This window comes from Tinamus guttatus, unplaced genomic scaffold, assembly GCF_059628265.1.
Source record: "Tinamus guttatus ecotype Peru unplaced genomic scaffold, ASM5962826v1 Tinamus_guttatus_pri_ptg000287l, whole genome shotgun sequence".
In the NCBI taxonomy this organism is placed as follows: Eukaryota; Metazoa; Chordata; class Aves; order Tinamiformes; family Tinamidae; genus Tinamus; species Tinamus guttatus.
In genome coordinates, this window is record NW_028288821.1 from 7,455,797 (window position 1) to 7,476,049 (window position 20,253).

Below are 20,253 nucleotides of genomic sequence, written 5' to 3' on the forward strand. Positions count from 1 at the left end.
ATGTCAATTTAATTTTGATTGCACTGAATTTTGTGTAAAGTTTTATGGCTCTTGTGTAAAGTTGTATGGCAGACACCAGCCATGGACGGCCAAATCTGGTACAGTCGTTTTGCAGGTGCTTCCGAGTCCCTGCCATTTCCAGCACTGGCTTGAAGAGTCGGGGCTCCCGAATGCTCCAGTCCTGCCTTGTAATTCCTATACTTTGCCTCTCTAGAAAGAGTTTAGCCTTCAATTCCTTGGTTTTACACTAATTCACCACGTAACTACAAACATACTTACCAATAGGAGAAGGTAAATATTCAGTGGGACTGGAATTACAGCTCTGTTATCAAAAAATTACAAATAATACTCGCATTGAAAATGTGTGTGTAGACAATAAGAGCATTCTCATGTTTCAGCTGAGTGTAGCCTAGGGTATTTGGTTTTAGTGAGAATGACAACTGATTTTCATATGTGAGCTCCAGTTGTTGCTACCAAAGTTCTGAATTAGATAAACTAACCTCGCTTTTCTTCTTCAGCAAAAAATGAAATACCAGTGGCTTAGACTGACGATGGCCATTGCTATGCTGCTGCTTTTCCTCAACCATCTCTTCCTCTTGTCCTTTTTTGAAATAAGGAAAGCTGATCTGCCTGTGAAAATGGGAAAGAATGAATAGAATGAACATCTTTTACACCGCCTGTAGCCTTGAGCCTCTGAGCTCAAAGTTTGTTAGTATAATTGTGTCTGGCTGAGAAAGGCACAGACATGTGCACCTAACTGGCATGCTGTTGGAACAACCGGATTGCCAGAAGAGTTTGTTGAAATCAGGAAAATTATATAAAACAGACTCGCAAAGCTAGGTTTTAAGCCTCTATACTGTAGTTCTGTCAGGTAACCTATTCTAGTGGGGACAGCTTTCCATTAGATTTTACTGATTTACTGGGAAAAAAAAAAGCTCAAATGCTTTTAGTTGATAAATTTTAAAGTTTTCAACTTTTTTATGATGTAAAAAATTGTATTAATAAAGTCATTTGCTAAAAATGAAAGTTGGAACAGAGTTGTCTCCGGGACACAGCAGGAAGGTAATTTTAAAAAGCTCAGGAACATTGTTGAAATTATCATGCAAGCTTATTAAATGCAGTGTATATTTAAATTGAAAAAACTTTCTTTATTAGGCCTAGATAGGTGATATTTTGCTGCCTCCAGCAGTTAAACATATTGGGTAAAAGTCAGGTTAGATTAATTTCTAATCTTTATGGAAATCCACTTATTAAAAAATGGATAACCAAGTTATGAATATGGTGCTTAAGGGTTTAGACTCTGTTGCACGACTCAACATTTAAACGTGAAGAAAAGTAAAATGAAAGTGTTTTGTATTACGATTACTTGACCACCTTGGTTTACATATATTTTTGTATTTTTGACTTGATTTTCTAAGAGTTACTCCTGAAACATGTTGAATTAAAATTAAAATCTTCCTTTATCATTACAAATTATAAAATATTTAGCTTTAATTTTCCTTTTCGTATTACATAAGTAGAAACTTATTATAAAATACATTTAAAAGAACTCAGTGTTGACTTAGGTAATTAAAATGGAGAGTACAGAGTGAATTTTTAATGCTTTTTAGATTAGTTCAGCAATGATCAACATATTTATCTTCTTCTCAAGAATATGCACAAATAATGCGTTCAAATTCACTTTGGCCCCTTCCAAGGATGGGTTAGGTGCCTTCTTGCAATTTGCTCTTTCCTTAATTTGAATTGTCATTTCACTGAAATGTGCTAATTGTAATAACTGTGTCCAGTAATAATTTGATTGAGTAACACTTTCTAAAGAGTTATATTAATAAAAATAATAACCTTCTGGGTGAATATAGTGCTGTGGTGCCTTCTCTCTTGTAGGTAAAATATAGATGACAGAGAAGCTTTGTCGAAATAGTTTGTTGTTACAAAATTCTGCATGCACATCTCATTGGATGGCATTATATATGCAAAGTACAGGTAAAGCTCAGTAATTCCCCTTTGGTTAACTACAAAAGATTCTTGAGAAACTGTCCTGTAATGTCAGGGAGATGTTAAATTCTCTTATTTTGTTAATTCTTCCAGCGTAGATAATTATACCCCTGTGTCTGGCAACAAAGATATGGGCCAGGTTAACACTGGTATAAAGGGTACATTTCATTCCTGGGGTTATAAAATAGTGGTATGTGCTGGATCTGTACAGTCACCTCTGCCCCCCAAGCAGGACTATGTCCACAGTAACTTCTCCTCCATAATCCATATTTATTTTGTTTCTCTTTTGTAAGAAAAAAGTGTCAAGATTAAACTCTGCTAGGAAGGTGGATGGAGGTGTGTGCTGTATGGGGATGTGTTTTAGGTTTTCCACAGCTGGTTCTTTGAGATTTATTTGCAATTAGAAAACTTGGAGGAAGCTTCTAGAGCTGCTAAAAAGATAGGAAAGCCCTATCTATCACTCTTCTTTCCCCACTTCAGACTTTCAGGCTTCAAGTTAAGTTCTGAGCTATATTTTGTATACTAATATCTTGACTATGCCCTGAAGTTTTGGCATGACTTCAGCTGAGCCAGTCCCACGACTGCAGTGTGTAGAGGACTCTTAATCCTGCATGGTCCAAAACCACCTACTCCACATAGCCCCTCGTAGCTTAGGTGACAGACCATTTCTTAAAATCCTCTCAACAAACCTTTCCACTTACAGCGAAATACCAAAAGCTGTTATATAATATAATGAACTGGAGGGGGATCAGGAGAGATCAAAGGCATCTCTCAAGCAGCCTAAATCCTTGAAGTAGCAGGTAATTTGTTCAATTTAATTCTGGGGAGTTAGCCCATGCCCCATGCCATAAAGGTAAGCAAAAATAATTGCAATGGTGCCCGGGGTGGGGAGAGGACTCCTGTGTGGTCCCAGGTCTGGGGTGAGTTACCTCCCCACCTGAGGAGAAGGGATACGTGAGGGGGTCGGATACCAGTGCAGTGGCCAAGCGAGTCCTCCCCTGCTCTTTGAGCCTCCTTCTGCATTTCCTAGGAAATACAAGTAACGAAGCAGGAAAATGATGCAAAATCCCACTGAATAGTTGTATCTCTGGGCTGCTTTTTCTTCATGTTATGATGGTTGGGATCAATGAGATTTTAACATGAACTTTATAAACTTTGCTCGGTAGTACAGTGACAGTGCTTGCTGGGGTGGGTGCTTTCAGGAGTGCTTATGTACTGTAGTTCCAAGATACAAATAATCATTGTTTAAAATCTGTCAAGAGGAAAATCTTTCCACCACTAAATATGTATCATAGGTATTTTAAATCAGAACAGACATGGTTATTTGGCTTACGCTCATAATACTATCATCTGCTTTCGGAGAGAAAGAGGAGGAAACGTTTCTAGGTTAATTGCAGAATAACAAGGAAATTCTGTCTCCTGACATTAATTATTTTAATTAAATGTAAACTATAGAACCCTTTATAATGAAGGCATTCTTTTCAGCGGGCAGTGGTAGGCTAAGTGGGCGCAGCGCTGAGGTTGGGATGTTGTGATGTGTTGAACCAGGCAGGACTCTCGTTGCGCCGCAGCCAGGCTGGGCTCTGCAACACCCAGGGACAGGGGTTGTCCTGGGTGAAAGGTGGGAGTGCTCCCCTCTTCCCCAGAGTGTTCGTGAGTATTTAGTGGTTGGGCCGGGAGGAGGAGAAAACAAGTTTATCCTTGGAAATAACTGCTAAAGAAGGAAGCAGTAAGATGAAGTGGGTGGTATAACCCAGTATTTGTTCCAGTGGAGGAAGTGGTGGTGGTTGCTATCAGCGCACAGCCTGTATCCCATATGAAATTGCCCTTTCACTTTGTCCATGTTTTCCCTCCTGTGCAGAGCTCTGTACCCTGGACTGCGGTAGCCACGGCGTCTGCTCACGAGGGATATGCCAGTGTGAAGAAGGCTGGGTAGGACCAAGCTGCGAAGAACGAACCTGCCACTCGCACTGCGCGGAGCACGGCCAGTGCAAGGACGGCAAGTGCGAGTGCAGCCCGGGGTGGGAAGGAGACCACTGCACCATCGGTAGGGCTTTTGTACCACAGCAATAAAATAACTAAGAGCTGAACCAGCTACACAAACCTCTGCTACAGCCACTAGTCAAATTCAGGTCATTTTGAGAAAAACAGAGGTACAGAATCGGGCCAGGTGTGAAAAGGTGCCTCTGCCATGATGATACATCCTGTCTGTCCCGCAGAATGGCAACTCGGTGCAGCATTTTGTTTAAAAGAAGCAACACTGATGCATTAATTAAAGGAAAAAACACACTCTAAAGATACCTTGGTGCTAACAAAAGTCTGGGTTATGCTCGTATATGAACTTAGTCATGGACAAAAAAGAAAAAGTAATGCTCGTATTTAAGTAATAGAAGTTGCAAGAGGATGAAGCTATTACTCGGCTTAAGTAATTCTCACATCAATTCTTTTGCCTTTGTGTCTGAGGATTTGCATATTTTACTTATTGCTAGAGGTGTTTTTTGTAGCTAGCTTCTAACAAGATTCCTAATAAGTTAAAGCTTTCAGCTTTTCTTTTCCAAAGTCATTACTCTACTGTGCAAATGTAATTGTTATATTTTTAATGGAATATGACACTTTTTTATGAAGTCTTATAGTGATTCTCTCTAAAATATCATTAATGATTTCATAGAGCAGTATTATTCATAAATATTTTAATTGCATAAAAGAGTCAGGTATCTAATTTTCAGTCAGGTAAGCAGCATAAGTCTTCATGCTTTCTTATGGAGAAAATGTAGGATGTTTTATCTTGATCTTGATCATTTTAAAATAATTCATTCACTGGCCCTAGAATTTGTTGAATTGTGTTTGCTAATCCTAGAATTAGATTTGTTAAGGAAGAAGGGCTTAACTCTCAAAAGACTATTTATTATGAATCTAGAAAGGACCAAAATAATAGGATGAAAACAGAGCTTGAATAATAAAGTGAAAATAGAGCTTGTTTCCTCAGTCGTTGTTCACGTTGTAGGCGCTACCGGGCACGGCCCATGCCGTCCTCCGCATCCTTTTCCTTTTGATCGAATGGAGAATAAACACATGAGATGCATTCTGATCATAGTAGTAGCAATAGTCCTAACTGCAATAAGGGGGAGACAGTTTAGCCAACAGGTGGCAAACCATAAGCAAATGGTTTCTATATTTTTATTTTGGTACAGAAATTCAATCCATCTCAGTTTTGTTCTTTTCTTTTTTAAGCTCACTACTTAGATGCTGTTCGAGGTAAGTTTTTTCATATCAGCATTGCAAAGAGTAATGCAAAGATAAAAAAGTACTGGGAGTGTGTGTTCTGTGTTACCTGTTTTGCCTGAGCTTCTGCAACCTTAAGTTGCCGGAATAGTAAGCATGCTTCATGTGGATATCTCATGTGTTAAGTTAAACAAATGGGATTTTTTTTCTTGGTTACCATTCTAAAATAATGACAGAGCTGAGAACATACTGGAAAAATTAGTAATCCTTCCATGAGAAGAGTAATTTTCATATTTTTTGTCATTTGCAACTATAGCAAGCTCCTCTTGATAGAGAAGTTCTTGGTTTTTAGAACTATCTAGTCTCAGTGTGATGCAGTTCTCCTCAAGCTGTTTGATACCGAGAGTAGAATTTTCATGTTGTTCTGTGCCTGGTGCTGTTCTGGGACTTGCCTGAGGTCCCACTCGATTATGTCGGTATGAGCACGAGCACCAACCTTCCCTGCACTTGGCAGCCTTCCTCTCCATCCTAGCCGTGCTGTGCAGAGCAATGATGCACGTGCCCCTTTCAGAAGTGCTCCCAGCAGAAATATCAAATTAACCAAATTCCCCAAAGACTTGAGCATTTATTTGCATTTTTTATTTTAAGAATTAGATAATAATAAAAAGGTTAGGCACTCATTTGATTACATTTATAATCTGGAAAGATGGGAACAATAAGCATACAGAGCAGCAAAATAATCAGATTCAAATAATGAAGTAAATCATTGTGAATTGAAGTGGAAAAACTTCCCTTCTCCCAGAACCCCTCTCAAATCTTGCCCTTTCCCTCTGTCATCTAAAAGTGGCAACTAATTGGCACTGCAGTGTGTCTGCTGCTGGCCAACCCCATGCCATTTCTGAGCAGCAAGTTCCAGAATTCCTGTGCATAAACATGGTTCTCTGTACTCCAGAGCTCTTCATAAGGTGAGGGCCAAACCAACCTCTCTCCCCATATCCGTTGCAGTGGATGGACTGCCCAGAGGATGAAGAGGAGGCAGAGGATGTGCAAAGTTGCCAGGAAATGTGCTACATTCTGGGCTTTGGGTCACAGCCTGGTAGACCAGTTGTACTGGCTCTCTGATTACTTAGGCAGCTCTTCCCAGACCCTGCTGGAGCATCCATCCCTTGAGGCTGCCAAAGACACATGCAGACTGAGGCCATTTCTTTCTTCAATAAAAATAAAAATCCCGCTATCTATATTATACAGAATAATATAGAAGTGTTGATGTTCACTGGTAAGTGCAGGAGAGCAGTCCATGTTGGCCAAGGAAAGAAGCCCTCCTAGAGGAGATGGTTAAGCTTGTTGTTCAGCTCTATCCTCAGTCCTCCTTGTGTGCTATGGTGAAGATGTGACAAATGTCTGAGCTCTGGCACCAAAGTGCACGAGCCGATGGACGTGAGCACGCGCATCCAAGGGCCAGTCTCCTCGTCACTCCTACAGGCACACAGCGCGGCGTGTCGTGCTGAGAATGCCCAAATTACTGTTGAGGCAGAGGTTGCAGGGGTGTAATCCAGGGATGGGGCGATCATTGCTCCAATTTTGATGTAGAATCACCGTCTCCAAAGGCCAAATGTTCATCCTGGTTGAATGGATGCAGCATTGTAGGGAAGCCACAGATGGGTGTTGGAAGGAAATAATCATTTGCTTTCAGTGGGGGAAAAAAATTGTGGAATGAATCTAATCAGCTTTCTGTTGTTCAGCTGAGTCTTTATGCACAGGATAAAAAGATCAACTTCCCTGTGGCCTAAAGGAGGAGTTGTACAAAGCCAGTTGTAATTTAAACAATATTTTCAAGGTATACCTTTGCTCTAAGCCTTGCATATATACATGATTTTCCTTGTGTTATGCAAGATATTTTTCCATCAAAGAAAGATGGACACAGCAGGCAGTTGAATATCTTATTGTTCATTTACTCTCTGCTGAGTTTTTCCTCTGCCACAGATCTCTCATGATAAAACATTTTAATTTGTCACTGAGACATGATTTCCTAGCCAAGCAAAGGGAGGGACCAGGATGAGGATTTCCTCATAATTAGCCAAGAATCTAAATGGAGTACAAAGTACTCTACTGTGATAATTTGAAGGCCAGAGTATGATACTATTTTAAAGAATACTATAGGATAATTATAACCTTAATAGAAGAGAGTGAAACTCCTTCATGAGGGCTTCTTTTGTGAATTTTCTGTTATAGATGGCTGCCCAGGGCTCTGCTATGGAAATGGGAGATGCACTCTTGATCAGAACGGCTGGCACTGTGTTTGTCAAGTGGGCTGGAGTGGCGCAGGCTGCAACGTTGTCATGGAAATGGTGTGTGGAGATAACCTGGACAATGACGGAGGTACGATACATAGTTCACATCTCTTTGTTTAATCTTTACATCCTGGAGTTTCCTTTGTATATGCAGTTTTGGGGTGTTTTTCCTGTTTTATCACAGAATGCCTGTTCACTCAAGGCAGTTGTACCAGTGACTGGAGCTGATCCAGGCAGTGAGTGAGCAGTGCAGGGTCAGACCCTTGTGTCAGCCTCTCTTGAGGGCAGTGCCTGTGTTTAGGCTTATGCCATCCCTATTGTACTGCTACCTGAGTGTTTTCCATGAAAATCATGTTTTAATAATCACTACTAAATGTTATTTTATCTCCTTTCCATTCTCCCTCACACTCAAAATAACTCCAATACTTATTTAAAAAAAAAAAACAGCCACTTGAGACACAAATAAGAAACCTTCTCCTAATAATCCATGCCTGACGAAATGCCTCCGTAGTTTAGTCTTACATTAATATCAAACAAATACATTTACAATCATAAAGCATACATTTAGAGATGTTCCTGTTTCTTAGGGTTACCTTTGGGATACAGCACAGTACTTGGAATTACCTGGACTTGAGTCAGTGAGTCACTGTCGAAAGCGTGCAGAAGTGGTTTCGGAAAATATCTTAAGCAGAGTCCTCTGCAAAAACACTCGTTTACGCTCTCCCACCAACTGGACAAAGGCATTTGCAGTTACGTGCTCCCTACCTCAGCCCTTGGTAGCCTTGGTTTCAGGGCTTTATATGTTTTAGCACTACGGGGGAAAACATAGTTCTTGCACTAATTAAGCAGCCTCATTTCTAGCAGCCCATTCGAACACAGCACCTAGTGTATCCCTTTCAGGAAAAATATCTTGTCTTTGTGTAGATATCTTGTCTTGTGTCTTTCTTGTAGGGGCAGAAAAGCAACAGCAACTCTGACTAGTTGTTCTAGGAGCTAGTTCTTATTTTTTTTCTTCTTCTTTTAATGAGGGATATTTCTTTACCTGGCAGTCAGTTTTTCTCTTTTGTAATTACTACCGTCCCTTGCAGTGTGCTTGCTGCCATGCTTGGGGCTGGGCAGGTCTCTCCTTCAGACTGTGAATATATCTGCCCCAAGCACCGGTATATTCTTTGTTCTTAAATTTACCTTTGGGGTGTATTGAGATAAATACCATTCAGCTGTGTCACACAAGGGATCATCTTGGATGAGATCTCGCACCCCGACATTGCGTTAAGCTTTAGTATAATGATTGTGTGAGTTCTTTTTCTAGGTCATTGATAAAATAAGCTTGGTTTAGGGCCAAGAGCTGAGGTCACTGCGGGACCTCAGCAGAAACACTCAGGCTCAATGATGGTTCCTCATTACAGATATATTTTGAGACTTTCTGATTTTGTATCCTGTGGGCTCTATGGCCATGCTGTCCTTTGGCAAAGCCTTCCCCATTTCTGAATCCCATTCAAAACTGCCTTACCCCTCCCTCATCCCTCCTCCTTTCCCACCCTATTTCCATCTTTCTGCCCACTCAGCCGGCTGCTCTGGGCTCGGAGGCTGGGGCCATATCCGTGTCACTCCGTGCCCGCGCTGGGCTCGCGCCTCCCCGCGCGTCCCCATCTGTCCGCTGCTCTCCCCTGCCAGCCCAGCCGGTCACTCGCGCTCTTAAATCTGCCCACAAAAGCACTGCTTAGCCTATAATATATGTAAAACATTTTCTGATACACTCTGAGAACTGGCTCTCTATAAATTGCCCTGCATTGTGGTTTTGTGTGCTTTGTATTCTGCAGTAGGAGTGAGCTATTGAAAGAGTTGGCAGTCTTAACTCTAAATCTCCTGGAATTTGTCAATTTAAGGCAGACACTTAACATCATTTCACTGCAGGTTTTAAAAATAATTTTCTTTTTCTTTTTTAATGGTAGCATAGCATATACTAGGACAGCTCTGTTGACATTACAATTAGAGATAAGTGCTGAGAGAAATATTTAATTAATCTGACTACTACAGATGGGCTAAATGTAATTAAGTTTCCTTCACAATCAATTTTATATTAAAAAAAGAAAATTATATCTACATATTGAAACCACTTCTCGTTATATATGAAATTCAAAGGCCTGATTTGGCATAAGCATAAATTAGAAAAAAAAAAATCCCCCACGGTCACTGGTGATACAGCAGTGTTAGGTTAATGTGGAAGCAGAACCTGGTTCCTTGTATTTGGGGTGCGTGTAAAGAGAAGGATCCAAACACAGGAGAGCGACATGAAGTTGTCTGTGAAGTCCTGCCGGCTGCGGGATAGTTGCATAGCCCATGAGCGTGTCATGGCAGCATAACAAATTATCCTCTCTCAAGCTACATAACTGGATTCGGTTCATGAAGAGGGAAGCTAATATGTTTTTGCCTGCAGTAGCGGGGAGCTAGAAACGTGTGCGTCGGTGAGGTACCTGCTGGCAGGTAGTAACTTCTGAAGTTACGATGTGATCACCTTCAGCCAGTGACACGCAGCCTCAAGAGAGCGCTCCCAAGTACCTAGTTTAGTGCAGCTATATATTCCAGACCTGGGAAAGGTCTTATTTATCCAAATTGTGTTTAAATCAAGCATCTATCTCAGTGCTGGGAGGTGTTTTGTGCTTCAGGTTCATTAGGAGAGAGTCACAACCAAAGAGTGAAGTTCTAATAATGTTGTACAATTATTATTCCAAGCAAGCTCTAATTTCAGGGGTTAATCTCCAGGATAATTTTGTGCAGTTTCTGGCTGATTGATTATACAATACTTTTAGATGCTGAAAACCTGACATTTTTACTGTTTAAAAATACATGGTAGAAAAAATGTATAGCTTTAGTGTATGAAATAAAATACTTTTATTAGTTCCAAGGCATAAAATAATGTCACTTTCTTGGAATAAGGAAATGTTAGTTTTACTGTTTGGTCTATAGTAACAGCACAAAAGCTTTAGGAGAGAGGGGGTTCTCAGTTCTTTTTTTTTAGGGCTTGGCATATTAGTATGCATGGTAAGCCATCAACATGCTCCCTTGAGCCCTGGTCCCACAGACACGGAAGTCCCAATTCCACATCAGTGCAGTTTTTCATGGTGATAAGGTTAAACACATGCAAAAATACTTCTTTCCAAGAAAGGAGAGTGCTTTTTCTTTTAGAGCTTGTTAGCATCCACAGTACTTGGAGCTTGACTGTACCGTGGCCATCTTTGCCTTTCCATTTCATAACTCCCTGTTAGCTTTTCCTACTTGTAGACTTAAGGGCATGTTTACCTGTTCAAATATCACTACAAATATCATTCAAAAGGTCTTAGCATTATAGCAGATGCATGACGACATGGCCTGCCCTTGCTCTTGTGGAGTACATCTGCAGTCTGTTAGCAGAGTGGTGTCCATTAGATAACGCCACGGTCTCAAGCAGATGTCCTTCGGTGGGATATGGCTCTGCCCAGCTGTAGCTTTCCTCAGTATTACATTATTTCCTGCTCTCATTTTGTATTCTTTCTTGCATTGTCGTGACAGCCATGATTTCATTTTCAGTTTATAAGATGGCCATCCAGCTCATTTGAGCAGGTCATTTTCTCTTGTCCTACCATTATTTTTGACTTCTTTTGGAAGCTTCAGTAGCTCCAGGAGATTGCTTGCAACGCTCTACTGAGTGCTGTTAATCCAACCCTTGGTGCCCAAGGCTGGAGAGGCAGAGCACACTGCTGGCGGGCAGCAAGGACATGTACAGAGAGCTGGGCACCAGCTTGCAGGTCACTGCTCTGCCCCGCCAAGCCACAATTTACATGATATTGTTATATAAATTTACACTGATGCTGAACATACAAGCTCAAAGATGCAGCCCATCATTCATCTTAATTTCTTTGGTACTAGTCTCTGTTTTAAGTTTGCCAGGATTTCTTTTCATCATTTGCTTTCTTTCATGAATCAATCTCAACTGTTTGCTTTAAAGGCAAGTACTGTGTACTACAAGCTTTGAATTTGCTTCCAAAAGTCCCTTCAGTCACTTTTCACTTATTGTAGCATTCTCCAAGCTTTTCCAAGCATGAGAAAACAGCTGACTCAGCATAGCTTTTGGTTGATAGCCAGTGCAGCTAAAATATTGATGTATTTCTGACCTATCCATTGGCATTTTAATAGCCTATCCATCACAGAGATATTGAGTCCATATATAAGTAATATGCTATTATTACACAATACATATAATACTGATGGGAATGGTTTTCACTGCTGCTGAGCAGCGAGGGCTCCCCAGGGATGCTTACTGTTTCTGAAAATCATACCCTGATTTATTTGCATCCTATTGTGTGCAGAATGCCAAACACCATTGGTATTCATTGAATAAAACACGGGGCCGTCTTTCCACGTACGCACACCGGCTGTTCCAGATGTCCTGATGCAAACCCCAGTGTGCTCAGGCTGCTGTGGAGTATTACAGCTAGAATTTGAGAAGCAGGTTGGATTAATGCATACAAATAAGGCTTACAGTCTCGTTAATGTTACTGCTGCTTAGTCTCCGCTGAAGTTACTTTTCAATTCAGTTTGCTCAGATTCCTGGTAACTCTAATTGGACTTAACTGAGCCTGTGGTGATGCAAGTAGGCACAGGCATTGGTTAATGCTTGTGTGAAATCTCTGAAAGAAAGTAAGCAAACACAGGTGAAGAGTCCTGTGGATTTTTTTCCACAAAGAACAATAGTATTAAGCGCTTGACTTCATGAGTATAAAGACTGAAAGTCTGGCTGGCAGCAGTGCCATCCATGTGTAAGAGTGCGATGCATCATCTACACATTTCAGATATGTACCAAGCCCAAATGGCTTCTTTGGTGATTGCCATAGAAACAGAGGTGGGAAGAATTTAATTTCCTCACTTTTGTGGCTTTCTTTCCATCATATTAAAAAAGAAATATATAGTGCATATGCGCATATATATCTATATGTGAGAAAATGTACTTTGTCTAGTGATAACACTCTATGATTCCATTGATGCAGACTCCTGATACAGGAAACATTAAAACGATTCCTTATAGAAAATTTCCTGGAAGGATCCCTTCCCCAGCAAGAAAATGGGGAGATCTTGTCCTGTGTGAGCTCTACAGCAATGCAGAGAGGAGTGGTGTGAGAGCAGAGCCGCTTGCTTCAGCATGCTCTGTCGTATCTTCAAGCTTGTGTAAATTATTTAAGCGTGCTATGAAGTGCTCCTTTGTCCTCAAGTCAGTCTTTGTGAGTTCTCTTTTAGCAGAAATGCTAGAAATATTTTCATTGTCTAATTTATTAAAAAGAAATATCTAGTCCAACATTACATCTCACACACAAAACAAGGTATCTGGAAGATGTGAACCTGTTGGTGTCCCTTTGGTTTAGAATTTGACTCATCGAAATCTGAATCACTCTGTTACATAATCTGTACTGCACTGGCAGCGGTGCCTGACTGTCTTTTATGTTGGGAAAAAAAAAAAAGAAAGAAAGAAAGAAATGCCAATGGTAAAACCAAGTCATTTACACCTCTGTGTAATACGTTTTAGTCTTCATCTATGTTGTGATGCACTGTGCGGTAATGGAAGGTAAAAAGTTGAGTGTACAGGCCCCCCTGCCGTATGAAAGACTGCGTTTACTATTTGAGTTAATTCCTGCTCCTGATGCTTGTCTCCTGAGATTTAACAGAAACCTTGCTGTTTTCTTAACACTGTGAGTTTTTTAATGGTTGTTTCCTGAAAATTGACATGAAAATTTAACCAAAAAACATTTAATCTTCAAGCAATGGTTGTGTATCTGCTGCATTTTCAGGTGACTGAGTTTGAAGCTATAGTTCATAAACAAGATTTGCCTTTTCTAAGTTACTCTTCTCCTAGAGTGAAAACCTCCTTTCGAATAGGATTGGCTTGTTGAAAATGTTATCCTCACATGCACTCACTAATACAGGCTGCAGTACCGCACACGGCCTCCATGTGTGACTCGAGAGTCTGCGCCGGAATGTTCTCCCAGCTTCCTTTTAATGAGTGTGATGTTGAATTACAGCAGTAATCGCGATAGCTGAGGAAAATATTTATAAGAAGCAAAAATATCTGACTTCTGAAGTGTTCTGCTAACGGAGGCTGAAGTGCGGAAAGGCTTTATGTCTTCATTCCTCTCTGTCACTAGGTGCAAAGAATGAGTTATGTATATGAGGAAACTTGAACAAATTGCTTTCAATATCCGTTAATGAAGTTGCTCTGTTCAGAAATCGCAGAGCACTTCGTGTTGATGGTTCAAAACAAAATGCTTCCTTTCTGATTTGGGCCCTCTTGGGAGGGAGAGCACCTACCTCACCACAGCTTATCCAGCCCAGCTTCTGGAATTTCACAGCCATACGGATGGGAAAGCCACCCTTTCCTTGCTGCGAGAGGAAGCCAGGTGCAGGTCACTCCAGTAGAAATAACTCAGCAGAACTGGTAAGAGTTTATCAGTCACTCACCTTGCTGACAGGTTACTGCAAAAAAAAAAGATGAAAATTGAGTCCGACTGGCAAATGGAGGCTGTTTCCTTCGGCTTGGTTTCTGTGTGGGCAGCGTGAGCGTGTAGTGCTGGCTGCCACGCACATAAGCTCTTGACCTGTGCCAAAAAGCATGAAGGAACTGCGAAATACTTAATTGTCATTTTTATGGCTCTTTCTTTTCTAAATATATTATCAGGCTCAACAATTTCTATGAATTTTCACTTTTATTTTTACATAAATAAGCAAATCAGGTCAGCTCAGTTCTCACATCTAGTAGCTTGTTGACAAAGAAAAATGAATCAGAAAAGCTGTGGAAAAACTAGGTTCCTCCTGGATGCTGTTGTTCCAGATTTGGTATACCTTTTGCTGATTAATACTTATTCTGTCAGGGCAGGTATGTAGCAATCAACTTGAGGAAATAAGTATCTTCCAGAAAGTCCCATGACTTTTTGAGCAAGACTGGTCACTGCCACAGCTGTGTCACTAGCAAAAATCTGCCCAGAGCAGCTGTTCCTTGCCACGCACAGACCCCTGTGTAGGCACCTGCACCAGCAAATGCAAGAGCGAGAGACTGCTGTTTCTTTATTGCCTTCTTAGTCTAGCAGAGTTCTTTAATATTTGCAATTTTGGAGAATTTAGTAGTAATTTGATGCTTTTCAGCTCCTTTATTAAGAATATAGGGAGTTTTGTTCCTTGGCCACAAAGGAGGAAACAATCATAAGGTATTTTCTTTGCTTGCAGTTCCAAGCCTGCTGTTCAGGTTTCAACCAAAAAGCTTTCTTCCATTTTTTTCTTCATCAGCACACAATGAAAACCCCTTTGGTTTGTGTAGTTAAGTCTTCCATCAGCCTCCCTTATGGCCTTGTTTAGGCTGAGGCCCCTTGGTCTTTCAGCCTGCTGATTTCCTGGAGAATTTCAACAGCTTTTTGGCTTTCCTGAAAAAGAAATGATGGCCACACTCAAAGCCAGTAAGCTCAGAATCATGAAGCTCTTCTCCCGCTGCTGGAAAATACCTGTTGCCTCCAGGCCTGCGTGAGTGCAGAAAGAAGGTAAAAGGGCTGTGGAACAGCCGAGCACTGACCTGTAGCTGGCCCAGCGTGGCCTGAATCTGAGGCTCTTGCGCTGTTGTCGCTGCCTGTTTACAGTCGCCCTTGGTTCGTTGTCACAAAAACAAGGCTGCTCTATTTGATTTCTCGGCTGCGGGAGGAGAGAGTTGTTAATATTTTTTGCTTAGGCAAACAACCATCTCGCTCAAGGTCAGGCAAGGATTTTCGATTCTGGGAAAGTCCATTTTGGGCTGCTTGTTTGTTCTGCAGAAGGGCTTTTGCTTTCCTCTCAAAGCAAATATTTTATGCTGTTATTTAGTGCATATTTGCAGAGCACAGGGTGCTCAATGAGGGGAGTGGAAAGGCTTTTCTGCTCTGGTGGTTGGTCTTGCGGCCGTTAAAGTCAGTGGCAAAACTTCAGTAGCCTCCCTGATGATGGAGTTTGCCCTGAGGACATACAATTTTATAGGAACCAAAGTGTTGGTAGGAACAGAGCATAAAAAAATCCAAGTGTGAAGTGAGAATGCCTGACAGTATGTTGATACTATAGCATTCCAGGTCTAACAGGAGGGAAATCCACCTAGTGAAATGATGACTTAGCATTTATGCAGCTTGGCCTTGTTAAAAATATCAAAAAAAAAAGTCATTTCTTGAAGAATGTGATGCGTAATTTCTCTGTATATGCGTTAGTGTTCTGGTCAGTCCAACAAGTCAGCAATTGGTGAGTCATAAAATGCATGATGCCTGTAAGATGGTTGAACATTTTTACCATACTGTATTAGTTCCGACAATCTGGTTGAGTATATAATTTAGGCAATTTAGATGTCTACTGCGCTGATAGGTAGAAGCAGTTAAATGCCGATGGCCCAATTCTAAGTTATGATTAGGTTTTTAATTTAGACTAATTTCAGTGCTACACTTTTAATCACAAGCTTTGGATATTTAAGTAATTTTATTTCACCCACAAATATAGTTGCATTGCTTTTCTCCAGAAATCACTGCTTTTTTAAAAAATACATATATTCTCCTTTTTTCCTGCTTGAAAATGGGGAAAAGAGGAACAGGTTTATCTCATCTTTCTATATGTGCTTGCTTGGGGGCAAGCATCCACTCTGTCAGGTTACTGGGTCAGCACCTGCACCATGTTGTGTATTTGTATCGCACCAAGAACTGCAACATATGTATAGCAACAAAAAAATGAGAAATAAACATCCTAAAGCAGTAATAAAATTACTATAGAGTTTAATAAAAGTACTATAGAGTTTAAAATGGAACTTAGTAAAACACTTTGTTTACTACTACAGTAAAGATGCTTATGAAAGTTAGATAACATTCTAGACATCACATTATTGCATGCTCAGGAGCAAATGTATATCCTTCACACTTGTGAGCAGGTAGTTGTGACAATAAAGGAGCTTTAGAGAAATCAGCTGCACGCTAACAAGGACTGTGTGGTAGTTTTCTTTTTCTGTAAGTTCTACAATGAAGACAGTGGCTCTCTTCCCTTTTCATTTTGTAGGATCTGCTTTCTCATTGTTGCATGGGAACTTTCTGAGGCAATACAGTGCAGATGACTAGAGAGAAATACCCACCCTGAATTAAGCATCTATCTACATGCTCTATGAAATTTGAATTTATGTGTCACCCTGTGTGTCATGCCTTCCAATCAATTAAATGCCTGTTCTCCTGTGCTTTTCAGTAACAAGCACTTTGCTTTATTCTCAGAAAAGCTCGTTTCCTGATTTTTTTTTTTCTCCATTTTCAGATGGCTTGACAGACTGTGTGGACCCTGACTGTTGTCAGCAGAGCAATTGTTATGCCAGCCCCCTGTGCCAGGGCTCGCCGGATCCCCTTGACCTCATCCAGCACAGCCAGCCGCCCTTCTCGCAGCACCCTCCGCGGCTCTTCTATGATCGCATCAGATTCCTCATCGGGAAGGAAAGCACTCATGTCATCCCAGGAGATGTCTCATTTGACAGCAGGTAACTTTTCTTTTACATTCAAGACTTCTGAATATTGAGAACAGCCATAAAATTACTTAACTAGAGAAAAGCACTGGCACTTCGGCAGTTGAGAATTCTTCACTGTCGATCAAAAAATACCAGGATAGCAAACTTCCAGGTCAGAATAAGTCCAAATCTTCTTTTTCTTTTCTTTGGCCAATTCTGTTTATTACTCTGGTAGTTCATGAAAGTGTCACTATAGCAAACCATACTACTTTTATTAACTGACGGCTGTGGAAGGTAAACGACCTTGTACTTCAAAAATAAGTGGGGGGAAGTTCAGTTCTTTATGCTGTAGATGCATCCGATGGCAGGAGGCAGGAGGGGCTGGATTCAGTGAGCTGTATTCAGTCACCTTTCTGCCCAGGAGTGTGGAGTTTACTGTTTTGTGCTGCAGGTTACTCTTAAGCTGTCATGCAAACAGTGTGGTGTGATCATTGAGTGTCTGTGAGATTGGCACGTCCTTGAACAGGAAAAGACTGTGCAGTAGGAAGGGGCACACGCTTTCTCAGAAAACCTGGTAACACGGCCTTCCTTGAACATTTGAAATACAGGGGCACGTAAGTTTTTATGCTGTAGCTCACATGGGAAGCTATAACTTACAGGTTGACAGAGAGATTCGCAAATCATCCACATCATCTAACCATTGCCCTGTCAGCTAGGCCTACACATTAGATAAACCATGTACCAATAATGAGGGCATAAGAATTTTTTATTTTCACAGCACTTGGATTACAACCTTGTCTTCATTCTGTAGCTGACCACAAATTCAGTGCAGTCTTTCATTGTAACTTATTAATTTTTAATAAAATAAATATGTAAACTGAGTCTTTATCGATCTAAAATACCTAAACATTTAATCACTATTAATAATGTAGCAGGATGTTATAAATATGTAGAACAACAGTGCACAGAAACGAGCTACATGAAAAGCCTCCACCTGAGCATGCCAGGGCTGGCGCTAATGGAAGAGTCCCGCTGCGCCTAGGCCAGCGTCCTGGGCTGCGTAGCGGAGCGCGCTGCAGTTTAGAACAGCAGCCACCAGTGCAGGATGTTCCTCGTCAAAATGCCTCACAGGGAGGTGTGTTCACAGCGGAGCTGAGCGCTCAAGTCGCCTCTACGGTGCTTGATGGCACGGCAATTGTTAGCAGCCCGATTGTACATAATCCCATCAACGTGCTTTTGTAGATACAAGGAACTGATCTTTTAAAGCTATCATTGGTAGGATTTAACTTGGATGTGAAAGACTTTTCTGAGTATTTCATTTCTTTGCTCTGATATCTGGCATGCCTTTGGAAAAGGAAGGATAATGAAGGTCTGTTGATGATTTATCCTTAGAAACTGGTGTAGCTTCAGGGATGGGGAGGGCTCTGGTAAACAGCAGTGCGAGGCCAGCAGCCCACTCTAGCCATGGGCAGGCCTCAGGCTTAATAATAATACTTCAGACTTTATAGTAATAATGGATATGATTTGTAGTTGGCTTTCTGCATTGTTCACACCCCAGATATCATTTCCTTCTCACTATAAAGAAACTGCTGGTTAGTTTGCTGAGAGGATCATAGGGATTCAGATGATGCTGTCTGCTTGTGTAGAATCAGCGCAGTGCCTTAAGAGACTGACGCTGTGTTGCGTCTCCAGGGCTTTGTCAGCAGTAATCTGCAGTGTCTGGGGCACCCGGAGGACTTCATTGGTCCGCACTTTGCTTCATCTTCAAGTCTTCCAGGCTGTTGAAAAATTGTTCGTCCATAAGTCAAGTATTATTAAAAACTGTCAAAATTTTCCTTAAGGATCACAGATAAGCAGAGTCTCAGAAGGAAGCAATGACTTAGCTGGGTGTCTCTGTTCAGAAATCTTCCCCTGACACTGTCAGTCAGGCTGTCACCAGTGTCTGTTTTGCTCCTGGGAATTAAGATTACTGAAAAGAAGGTAGTGAGTCAAATGTTCATACTGTGAATACCTCAGATTCCTGTGAGCCTTCCTGCTTGGTGCTGACCAAAGCATGTTTGAGTTTTTATTTCCTTACGGCTGGTAGTGAAGACTTCATGTCCATGCACACGATGTCAGCTATTTTAGTTGTCTACAGTGTGGCTTATTTTATTGCATAGGTGGTTCAGCTGTGGACGCTGAAAAGATTGAATGAAATTGCTCCATTTGTTTATTTTGGTGCATTGGTATCTGTTCCCATTTATTCTCAAATGTGAAATCCAAATGGCATTTGTGCAGTGTTTTACTGTGACATGTGATCAGTGGAACTCCATGGTGGGTGTTGCTTGTGCCAAGAATCTCCTTCTAGGTAAAGGCCAAGAGATATTGGGTAAACCTGGAAATGCTATTGAAAGAAGGTGAAAGTTATCTGTGTATTTCAGATTGTGAAACTGTTTGGTCCCTGCCAAATGCTGACATTCTCAGCACCCTCTGAAATACCAAAATTATTTGTTCTAACAACTGCTAGAATATCTTTCCTTTTGCATTTGCATCTTGACTTTACCATAGATTTTGCAGCTATTTAAAGCTTTCAAATATTTGATCTCCACAGCACAGTCAAGTCCAGGGAGTGAGCCTCGGCCAAATGCTAGACCAAAATTAATGTTAATTCTGTTGTTTTAGAAGTGTATTTTGCTTTCTGATATGTCGTTTGTAAAAGCTTTCTACAAAATCCGAGCTTCAACTGTGTCATGCTTAAGGGCAGATTAGACAAACTGTGGATAAATAGAAGTTTGCTTGCGTACATCAGGAATTATTTTGACCCATTGCATGTAGTGGAGTGTAGCGGATTACAATGTTTGGCATCTTCTGTTCTCAGGAAGATTTTTAGCTTGTTTCTTTGCCGAGTATTTTTAATGTGTGCTGCTGGCAAGCTATTTGACTCGCTGCAAATTGCCTACGAAAAAGGGACCAGTGCATGGTACTGAATTAATTACCCTTCAAAGGCTGCTTACAGCAACACTGTCAGCAGGAAGAAATGAATGTACGTTGCCAGCCTTCAGCTTAATTTCTCCGATTGAAGATTTTAATCAGAAATGTAATACAGTAAATGACATCTTCTGATAATGTGACACTTGCAAATTCATGAGTTTCCTTGACATAGTGACATGTCTGAGCCTAATGTCTCAGCCTGAGGTGCTCAAAGAACCTTGGATACTTAACACAAAAAAACAGAAGTGAAAGAATAACAAATGAGTAGTAGTA

General features: G+C 40.9%; 1 protein-coding gene across 3 annotated transcripts in view; it reads left to right on the forward strand.

Annotated features, from left to right (window-relative positions):
* TENM1 (teneurin transmembrane protein 1) overlaps positions 1 to 20,253 on the forward strand; it is a 282,452-nt gene that overhangs the window by 187,696 nt on the left and 74,503 nt on the right. For 2 of the 3 annotated variants that reach the window (XM_088527561.1, XM_088527562.1), the window contains 4 exons: positions 3,857 to 4,042; positions 5,227 to 5,250; positions 7,450 to 7,596; positions 16,827 to 17,043. In XM_088527561.1, coding sequence (XP_088383687.1) covers positions 3,857 to 4,042; positions 5,227 to 5,250; positions 7,450 to 7,596; positions 16,827 to 17,043 — 574 coding nt within the window. The remainder of the gene's footprint in view (positions 1 to 3,856; positions 4,043 to 5,226; positions 5,251 to 7,449; positions 7,597 to 16,826; positions 17,044 to 20,253) is intronic. The other variant, XM_088527563.1, reaches the window with a different exon arrangement.